Raw genomic sequence first — 11,344 nt, 5'->3', positions numbered from 1 at the left:
CAGCTTTTCCCATATTAAATTGCCATTTTGTGCACACTGATCAGCACAAACATTGCATAGATTACTTGTTGGTTATTACTGCATTGTCGGAACTAGAAGCACAAGCATTTCGCTACACTCGCATTAACATCTGCTAACCATGTGTATGTGACAAATAAAATTTGATTTGATTTAGTCAACACATTTGTAGGAAATGCATTGTGAAAATATAAAATCCCATCTCTCATTGAGGTGGAAGTTGTTTTAGCGAAAGATAATTAGTCAATCTTGGGTAACAATAGCATAATCCATAGCATAGCCTAATGTAAACAATATTTTGGTCAGGTTTATCATAGCACCACAAAATAATATTTGTGATCTATGATCTAATATTTGAGCTACAAGAAGGCCTTTACCATGCATGGGAAATGGTGCTGGGCTGTCTCTAGTTTGCTCCTAAAAGGACATGCCTGTGCCAACCAATGAGGTAAGAGAATGGGTGTGGTAGTATGACGTAGAGATGCAAACCCTACGTGCAATCCGTGCAACCCCCGTGTTTCTTCATTCGAATCACTCCTTGACATCTAACGGTCTTGTCTACTCTGCTGTTTGAATAAACCCGAGACGCATATTTTCTAGATTGATTAAAAACACATTGCTTGAAATCAAATCTGAGTATTTTTTGTCGAAGCAAGCCTGATTCTACATTTCCTTTTATTGTATCTAATTAATTCAAACTGTAGGTTATTTAGTATTAATTTTAAGACAACATGAAGACGAAATTCATCAACGGGGTGTCATCCTCCCCTTCTATGTCGTTGGGTTTGTTGATCACTGAAAACGCACTTGAGGTGCAGCCAGATACTGAGGATGAATGCAAGGACATCATCCGGCCGGATGAGCCCGACCTGGACACGAAGCGCAAGGCATATTTATGGTGCAAAGAATTTCTCCACGGTGCGTGGAAAACGGTGACAGAAGAGGACTTTCAAATCAGCTTAATAAGGTAAATATAATCTTTGAGCCCAACCATTACTTATCAATATTTAATTTTCATACATTACACAGAGAAACCGTTATTTGCTGCGTTTGCAAATGCATAGCATAGCTTTTTCTCTCCCTAGTCATGATGGTGTGGAAGACCAAACCTACCATAATTATAAATAAATAAATGCTCACATGAATAGATAAATAATTCCACATAAATAAATGAGCAATGAAATACATAAATACTGACCAAAATGCATTCATTTTTCTCTACATATCTGTATGTATTCAAGTATTTATTAATCTATTATATAATTATTCACACATTCATTGTATTCATTTATATATTTATTAATTTAGGTATTTCTCCCTCCAATATGATAATGAAGGGGTGTCAATCAAACATCTGTGGGTGGTATCTAACACACCATTGTTTGATCAATTTCACTGTGTGTTGCTTTTTTCTGGCCGATTGTCCGAAATGTAAACAATCAAACTACACACATTTGAGAGATTTACAACCGGTAGATAACTACAGTAGCCCACTTCTTCTGACAAGTAGGATGGCTGCAATCAGGCGAGCAGTAGCCAGAGACTTGGCAGTGCTGGCTAACGCTGCTGAAAACAACACCTCTCCAGATTGCCTGCTTTTCCGTGTGGAGGTGTAACGGAGGTTAGCTCTTGTGAACTCCTTACAGTTCTCAGCCATTAGCGTCGCCCACAACTGCCTCATGTGAACTACAATCCGGACGCTGTGTTTTAACATTTAAAAACATCAATAATCATTGCTTGCAGTATGGCTTTGGAAGCATATGGCCCTTATCTTTCATCAGCGAGAAATAACCATTCAAATAAAAAAGATACACTTACTGTAGCAGTTTTGCACAGATCCATACAGCTATGGGTGCCTCCATCTGAGGAAACTACACTTCCCGAGTTACACTTACACGCTGTTGTTTGGAGAATGCTAGATATCTAATAATCACAGGTGGTAAACCTCTTGTCTTCCATCAGTTTTCAGTAAACAAGTGCTGTAACATGGAGATATAACCATGTGGGAACACTAACCCTATTAAGGTGCGTCAATTTAACCTTTTGTGTTTAAAAAAAGATTTCTTGGTAAAATGAAAGATAAGGTCCTTATGCTTCCAAACCCGTACCGCAAGCAATACATGTTAATGTTCAGACGAATCTTAACAATGCTCCCCATACAGAAGACGCCTTCGTCCAATGACACTTATGTGTAATGTAATGGAACTGAGAGTCATGATCAAGGGCTAAATGAAGGTAAGAACGTACCATAACCTCACTCCACAGCTAGCTTGAAATGTCACAGATGGAGCTATCCAATTGGTACCTAATTGTATAGCTCATTCGGTTCACACGTTGTCAAGCTGGCAGTCACATGTGTTGGTGAGGTATAGGACCCTCGTTCAAGCCCAGTCAGTGGAATGTTCAAGGAGGCAGCGCTATATGCTAAGCTAGCACACTGACCCTGGTTATAGAGGCATGCATCGAAAACTTGGGTCAGCTAGCTGTTACAATGGACACAGAGGTGGACCCATTAGTTCTTTGGAGGAAGTTTCCCGACGAATTCACCAGAGTTCAGGTTATAACAGAGAGTCCTGGTGCAACACACCATATACAATCACCCTCTGGGCCACCATAATCACACCGTTTTTCAACTGGTCATTCAGTACAGTAACGTTTCTGTTTAATTAAATGTTGAAAACTGTTCTGTTGTACTGAATTTACCCCAGGCAAATGAAATCGAGCAACGCTCTGTGACTGTTACATCCGTGCAAAAACAACATCCCACAAACTCAGGTGGAAAACAGGCTGCCTAAGTATGATTCCCAATCAGAGACAACGATACACAGCTGCCTCTGGTTGGGAACCATACCCAGCCAACAAAGAAATAGAAAACTAGAATGCCCACCCAAATCACACCCTGACCTAACCAAATAGAGAAATAAACAGGCTCTCTAAGGTCAGGGCATGACAGTGACATTGATTAACCAATGGTTTGCTAGATTCATAAATTTGCTTGACACCCCGTCATCATCATATTGGAGGAAGAAATACAGAAATAAATATATGAAAATATAATCTAAATTAATAAAATGAATGAATGAAAGTGTGACTCATTTAAATATTTTTTTATCTATATGTGTGCATTCATTCATCCATTTATTTATCTAGTTATGTGTGCGTTTATTTATTTATTCATGTATTTGTTTATTTATGTATGTGTATTCATTTATTTAGGTATTTATTTATTATTATGGCTTGCTTGGTCCTCCATATCATGGTGTCCAGTGGTATGATAGGGTTTAATAAACAGAGAATATGATACTGTGATAAACCTAAGTAATGTAATTTCAAATTAAAACGATTCCTTTGTCTATATGGGATTGTATTATGTGTTTTTGAATTTAAAGGCCCAGTGCAGTCAAAATTATGTTATTCCTGTTTTATATCATAATGTACAACAGCTGAAACTTACACTATTAAAGAGTGAGAAAAAAATTACCAGTGTTATTTCCTGATAGTTGCTGGTGGGAGTTTCGGTTTTCCATGGTGACATAACCATGTGGTAAATTGGTTAATAGACCAATAACAAAGAGAGTTCCAAACCTCTCTGCAAATAACAGCTAATTTTCAGTTTCTCCCTCCTCACCCAGACAGTTCTAGCAGAAATCTTGCTTGAGAAACAGTTTTAGCTAAAAAGCTATATCTGCCCATTTGAATGGAAATCTATTGCAGTACGGTACTTAATTGTTACCCAGAAATGATTTGATATAGATATAAAAACGTCTGTATTTGGCCTTTAAAGCATCACTTATTATTTATGGGCTTTATCTTAGAACAAAAATGTTATTTAGCCCGCCACATTCATTGACCTGGGGGAATGTGACTCTTCTATGAACTTGATTTGTTTTTTTTGTAATGTTGTGACAGAGGTGGCCTCAGCAACAAGCTCTTCCTCTGCGCCCTGCCCGACACCCAAACCAGTGTAGTTGATGAACCCCGTAACGTCCTCCTGCGCCTGTATGGAGCTATTCTACAGGTGTGTATAACATCTATAATCAGACAATGAAATGTTGAGTGAGTCAGTCATATCTTACCAAACACATGTTTTTGTCACACAATGTCCAGTGTATAAAACATACATTTAATATATTATTTGTTTGAATTTCATTGACTAAGCTGGTGATCATTATCATGTCTCAATGAAATGCACCCATATACAGTGGAATTCGAAATGATTGACACCCTTTATAAGATTGAAGAACACCCTTTATAAAGATTTTATATGGTCATTTTTGATCATCTTTATTAAGGGTGTCAATCATTTCGGACCCCACTGTATGTGTTGTGTGTCCTTTGAATTTTCTATTCAGTTTAACTGAAAAATTCCGTCAATGTTCTTTAGGCTAAATACGTAGCCTACCAAAAGGCACAATCTTGGACCCTTGAAAAGTTCCATTTGAATTAACCTGATTTTCTGGTCATGTTATAGAATAGAATAGAATGTGATAATATAAAAGTTTAGGAAAAACACAGCCTACATGTATTCCCTGATTATTCCCTGGTTCTAAGAAAGCTGAGCAGGGGTCTAGGCTTTGCTGCTGGAATTTGGGGTTTGACAGAAGGGGAAGGAGATATTTTCTTCCTCAAACATCTTGTTGTTGAAATGCCCTCTCGGCCAAATACCCACATGATGGGTGGCTCAAGTCGTGTGTACATGTGTGTTGGTGTGTGTGTGTACGCTTGCTTGTGTGTGTTTGTGGGTGTGTTTGTGTGCGTGTGTGTGTGTGTGTGTGTTTCTGCTGTTGTGGTGTGATGTACCCCCATGGCTGTACATGCATATGTTCTTTGCCGTAGGCCTTCCAAAAGGAGCGTGCCTTGAGCACACTTGTTTCCAGGTGATTCCACCATACCATACACGGTAGAGTATGAGATCCCTGAAGTCTCAGTATTGTCCACAACAAAGTTCATCCACATTGTTATGGAAGGCAGCTTGTGAATTGATGCACTTGTGAAGATATGGAGGGTGGGGGGTTGTGTGTTAACCTTTCCTATCCTTTTCATATTGGAAAAAAGTTGTCAAATAACATAGTAATACAAAATAAGACAAATGAGAAAACTCACATTGCAAATAAATAAATAAATTGGAGCTCACCTGACAGCAATTCAAATGTGAGGTGTTGCGCAGTAATTATAACCACTAGTAATAACAACATTTCGTAATCTTGTTTAGTTTTTGTGTCATGAGCTACTGCCAAATGACACAGGGGGATATCATTGCTGATGACGTGTCATTAGGTCCACATTACATTGCTCATAGATCACATGATGGAAGGCTAGTTAGGACAACTCCAAGATAACCTCCTGGCTAAAATCAGATGACCAGAGAATCCAGGTCAAGAGTCCGTCAAGCTGACATTCTCCTTTAGTTGGATGGGAATGACAAAAGCAACAACTCTGATCTAAACCATTTTAGCGTAAAACAATTGAAGTAACACTATAGAATAGAAAATACAATGAGACATGCCACATATCTAATAAGAAGTCATACACCATTTGGAACCTGAGGACAAAGACCCATGAATTAAACATGTAGAATTAGCCACAAGATGTAAAGCAACAAAGATTATTGTAAGAATCGAATAAAATTGAATGTTAATATCTATTTATTATGGTCTCATGCAGTTTAGGAGATTCTTTCTGATTGATAATGGCAGTGGGTACCCTTTAATGCCAATGTTCTCAGTGCAATATTAGCACACCTGTTGCTAGAGCAATACTATGTTCTTCACCAAAGTAATGTGCCCATTTTTACAGAAAATTACACAATACATTTTTCTCAAATGTTTCGACCATATCTACAGAGGAATTAGAAATGTCTTATCAAATACCGAATGTGATTAATATCTCTGAAATTCGTGAGTAACTGGGTTTCCAAAGAGGAGAAAATATTTAATGTGCTAGTTTATAGATAGGGCAACCATGTCAATATCTGCCTTTTATGCCAGAGCATACCGTAAGTGATCTAGCTGATGTTGAAGCCAAACCTTAACCTTCATGCCACCTGCCTTGATCAGGAGTTAACAGATCCCTTTCATAGAGCTTGTCTCTCTGTTTCTACGACTTTAATATCTCAAGTCGGTCGTTAAAAGGCACTGAGCGCTTTCCTATTGCCTTTTTGGCCGTTAACTTGGGGACTATACTGTACTCTGTCATTGTCTCTTTGTGAGGATGCTGTAGCATGATGAGTCTTTTGAAAATGTACATGTACTCATGGTTAGTTTCTTGCTTTTTCTTTCATTGATAGATGTCCTGTAATAAGGGGGAGCCCAGACAGTCAAACAAAGAAAATCTCTTTCAAGTAAGTAACTAATGGCAAAGGTGATCTACCCATACTATTGGTTAGATTTGCCATCTGATTGTGAAAATCCCAACAATGTTTCATTTTTCTGGCCTGAAGACTGTTTTTGTATTCATTTTCTGGAGTCTGATCAAATAAGTCTTAATAGTTTATCATGAAAGGTTTTAGTAATTGCCAATGGACGTAGTGATCACTTTGAAAAATGCCAGACCATTCCCCAAACGGGATGGTATAAAAGTGTGTTAAGAAATAGCCATGTTGAGTCACCACTTTGGATGGAGGTCACCTGTGTTAGTTGATGACAGCAAGATAAAGAGAGGGTAATCCGACCAATGTGTTCATGTCACTCATCTGTCATTGCTATGCCATTAGTATCTTTTGCATGAGATTCACAGATTTATCCTAGAGGCTAATCCTACCTTGGCTAGCCAGTCTGTCCCCTCATAGACCTCACTGCTTCTTAACTGTGTGCATGTTTGTAGCCATTTTCTCATTACAGTGTGATTTAGGTTGACATGGACAACAATATTGCCCGTAAGGTTATTTAAATACGGTTTAAGGGCAACGTGGCATACTTTAATATAGACTCACATGACTAATTACAGTAATGTCGTCTTAATGTCGACTCCAGCTTCAAGTGGAAAATCTCCACACCTGCTGTGCCATGGTCATGTGACCGTAGCCCTGGCACAAAGGGGGTAGAGGGATGGCAAGTGGTACCCATCGGATGGTACTGTGGCACTGAACAGTGTTAATACATTATAGAGGTGCTGTCAATGGTGTGCGTACTGAGAGCGGAGTCAGGTGCAGGAGAGCAGAGAGTTGTGAACAGGCGCACACTTTATTTAGGCAGGAGAAACCAACAGACGGATGCCACTGCGTCGAAACCTCCATCCAATATGACAAAGTGCAAAAACGCGCAAACAGTCTCAACAATAAAGTACAAACAAATTAACATTCCTTGTGAATATAAAACACTGAATAAACGCACACCAGAAATAGCGTGTCAAAAATGACACGTAACACAAAACAATCACACAAAGACATGAGGGGGAACAGAGGAATAAATACATTTATTGTGATTGGGTAATGAAAACCAGGTGTGCAGGGAACAAGACAAAACTAATGGATAAATAAAAAATGGAGCGGCGATGGCTAGAAAGCCGGTGACGTCGACCGCCGAACGTCGCCCGAACAAGGAGAGGAGCTGACTTCGGCGGAAGTCGTGACAGAACCCACGGACCAGCCACCACCGGCCTGAGGAGAGACACATGGGATGAGGGGTTAATATGGTAATCAGGGGGAAGCTGTAACATACCTCGTTCACTCTCCTCAGGACTTTAAATGGCCTCACAAACCGCAGGTCCAGCTTCCGGCAGGAAGAAGGCACAGGTGCGGAGCTTCAGTGGCGTACCCGAGCGCTGAGAGAGCACTGCTCCTATCCCAGCTTCGGATGCTTCCACCTCCACTATGAATGGCAAAGAGGAGTCCGGATGAGCCAACACAGGAACCGAGGTAAACAGAGCCTTCAGGTGCCTAAAAGCCCTGTTCGCATCAGCCGACCACTGCAAGCGCACTGGGGCCCCCTTTAGCAGTGAGGTAATGGGAGCAGCAACCTGATCAAAACCCTGGATAAACCTCCGGTAGTAGTTGGCAAACCCTAAGAATCGCTGCACCTCCTTTACCTTGGTGGGAGTCGGCCAATTACACACGGCTGCAATGCGGTCGCTCTCCATCTCCACTCCTGACATGGAAATCCAATGTCCTAGGAAAGAGACGGATTGTTGGAAGAACAAGCATTTCTCAGCCTTAACGTATAGATCATGCTCCAACAGGCGACCAAGCACTTTGCGCACCAGGGACATGCTCGGCGCGTGTAGCGGAGTATATCAGGATATCATCACTACACCCTGCCCGTGCAGGTCTCTGAAAATCTCGTCTACAAATGATTGGAAGACTGATGGAGCATTCGTCAACCCATATGGCATGACAAGCTACTCATAATGACCTGAGTTGGTGCTAAATGCCGTCTTCCACTCGTCTCCCTTACGAATACGCACCAGATTGTACGCCATCCTGAGATCCAGTTTAGTGAAGAAGTGCGCCCTGTGCATTGACTCAATCGCCGTGGTGTTAAAAGGTAGCAGGTAACTATACCTCACCATGATTTTATTGAGACCTCGATAATCAACGCATGGGCACAAACCGCCATCCTTCTTCACAAAAAAGAAACTCGAAGAGACGGGTGAAATGAAGGGCTGAATGTACCCCTAACGCAGGGATTCGGAGACATATGTCTCCATAGCCACCGTCTCCGCTTGCGACAGGGGATACATGTGACTCCTGGGATATGCAGCATCTACCAGGAGATCTATCGCACAATCCCCCCGTCGATGGGGTGGTAATTGAGTCGCCAAATCGGCATATTCTGGGGGAATGCGCACGGTGGAGACCTGGTCTGGACTTTCCACCGTGGTAGCACCAACTGAAACCCCCTAAACACCTACTTGAGCACTCTCGCGACCTCCCCGTGAGAGCCCTCTGTGGCCAAGAAAGAGTGGGGTTATGACAAGCTAACCAGGGTAGGCCTAGCACCACAGAATACGCAGGAGAATCAATAAGGAAAAGACAAATCTTTTCCTTGTGACCCCCCTGCGTTACCATACACAAAGGAGCGGTGGCCTCCCTGATAAACCCTGACCCTAATGGTCGACTATCTAAGGCATGAACGGGGAAAGGCATATCCACAGCTACAATGGGGATCCCTCAACTATGAGCTAAACTTTTATTAATGAAATTCCCAGCCGCACATGAATCTACTAGCGCCTTATACTGGGAACGCGGGGAAAATTCAGGAAAAGTGACAGAGACAAACTTATCTACAAGAGAGGGCTCTGGATGAGAATGGTGCCTACTCACCTGGGGTGACGCCAGAGTGCCCTGCCTGCTGCCTTGATTCCCAGAGGAACCAACCCGGCACCGACCAGCAGTGTGACCTCTGCGACCACATATGGTGCTCGAGCGGGAATCCCCTCCGGTCTTCCTGCGCACCATCCCTCCCAACTCCATGGGTACAGGAGAGAGGGTGCGGGAGGATGGAACAACCACACCCCGATCTAGACGTCCACGAGTAGCCAGCATGTTGTCCAGCCTGATGGACATGTCCACCAGCTGGTCGAAGGTGAGGGTGGTGTCTCTACAGACCAGCTCCCGATGGACGTCCTCGCGTAGACTACAGCGGTAATGGTCGATCAGGGCCCTGTCGCTCCATCCAGCACCGTTAGCCAGGGTCCTAAACTCCAGAGCAAACTCCTGTGCGCCCCTCGTCTCCTGCCTCAGATGGTAGAGGCGCTCACCAGACGCTCTGCCTTTGGGTGGGTGGTCGAATTCTGTCCTGAAATGGCGGGTGAACTCCTCAAAATGGTCTAACGCCGCAACCTCCTCTACACACAGCGCTGGCCCACTCCAGGGCTTTCCCGGTGAGGCACGAGATGAGGGCGTAACTCTTCTCACGGTCCGATGGAGCTGGGTGGACCGTGGCCAGATACAAGCTTAGTTTGAGGAGAAAACCCTGGCAGCCGGCAGTATCTCCGTCGTACCCCTTAGGCAGGGATAAATGGATCCTGCTGGGTTCAGGCAGGGAAAGGGCGCTCAGGGGAGACCCTGGTTGTGCTGGTGAAGGCACTGGAAAAACTCAGTCTCTCCCAGCGGTCCATATTCTGGACAACGCGATCCTTGGCGGAGCTTAGATTGTCAATCATCTCTGTGTGTTCCATGACGCGCTCCTCCACCTCCATGGCCGGGTACCTTCTCCTGCTGACTTCATTTTTTGGTCAGAGATTCTGTCAGAGTCGTGTGTATAGGTGGCAGGGAAGTCAGGCGCAGGAGAATCAAATGGAGTGTATTGGAGTTATTTAATAACAATAAACAAAACATACTCCAAACACTACCTGTAACAATAAACAAAGTGGGTACGAGGACCCATCGCGCACCAGTACAAAAACCACACAACACTGAAATACAAACAATCTCTGACAAAGACATGAGGGGAAACAGAGGGTCAAATACACAACAGGTAATGAATGGGATTGAAACCAGGTGTGTAAGAAGACAAGACAAAACCAATGGAAAATGAAAAATGGGTCAATGATGGCTAGAAGACCTGTGACGTCGACTGCCGAGCACCGCCCGAACAAGGCGAGGCTTCGACTTCGATAGAAGTCGTGACAACAGGGAAGTAATTTTCCAAAGACAGTATTTCAGACCGGTCTGCACTAGTTACGGTGGACATTTTCCCCATTCAAGTCTATGACCATTGAAAAGCATTGGGATTTATGCAAATGTTGTTGCAGTGTGAAAAGTATAAGTAGTATCAAAATGTTTTTTTCAAGCACACTAACCAATGGTAGTCTGGATGTTTTAAAGCTGTTTTGGTGTTTGTAGCTTTTACGGTTTTGGCGCTAGAGGTTCCAGCTAAATTATTATTATTTATTATTATTATTATAAGCATGAACAGTTTCTAAAGTTGTGCTTTACTTTCAGCAAGCACACCTAATTAGGAAATGTGGACCACAGTAGTGTTTTTGAGGAATTGTGATTTAGCAGTCAGAATAGTAGTGTTCACACCTGGACAGACCACAGTGGACCTCAGTATCCTGATAAAAGGGACATCACATTGTATCACTTTCTGTTCCACAGATTAGTTATAATCATGTATTTAAATTGACAAATCATACTGCATATTGAGTTTCAACAGAGGAAATGGTAGCCATTAAAAAAAACACTTTTTCTTTTTTTCAATACTGAGGAAGGTTGGATGAATGGAGTGCTGAACAGTTGCACAACAAAGTGGTCATCAACAGACCAGGATGTGGATGATAGATAGCATTGTAGATTATTAACCTGAAAATTAGGCTACTTAGCCAATTGAATTTGAAAAGCCTTGCTCAACAACCTTGTGTGATAGGTTGTAAAATAAATGTCGTT

At 42.3% G+C, this 11,344-nt stretch overlaps 1 protein-coding gene across 2 annotated transcripts in view; it reads left to right on the top strand.

The window, feature by feature from the left end:
* The first annotated feature begins 527 nt into the window (after positions 1 to 527).
* LOC112252373 (choline kinase alpha-like) overlaps positions 528 to 11,344 on the top strand; it is a 33,990-nt gene continuing 23,173 nt past the window's right edge. Inside the window, exons 1-3 of one of the 2 annotated variants that reach the window (XM_024423526.2) lie at positions 528 to 985; positions 3,928 to 4,036; positions 6,305 to 6,358. In XM_024423526.2, the coding sequence (XP_024279294.1) occupies positions 750 to 985; positions 3,928 to 4,036; positions 6,305 to 6,358 (399 nt within the window). In that variant the 5' untranslated portion in view covers positions 528 to 749. The remainder of the gene's footprint in view (positions 986 to 3,927; positions 4,037 to 6,304; positions 6,359 to 11,344) is intronic. The other variant, XM_024423528.2, reaches the window with a different exon arrangement.

Source organism: Oncorhynchus tshawytscha, linkage group LG06 (genome assembly GCF_018296145.1).
Source record: "Oncorhynchus tshawytscha isolate Ot180627B linkage group LG06, Otsh_v2.0, whole genome shotgun sequence".
In the NCBI taxonomy this organism is placed as follows: Eukaryota; Metazoa; Chordata; class Actinopteri; order Salmoniformes; family Salmonidae; genus Oncorhynchus; species Oncorhynchus tshawytscha.
The sequence above is the reverse complement of the archived record's forward strand: the minus strand, read 5'-3'. Positions and strand labels throughout refer to the sequence as shown.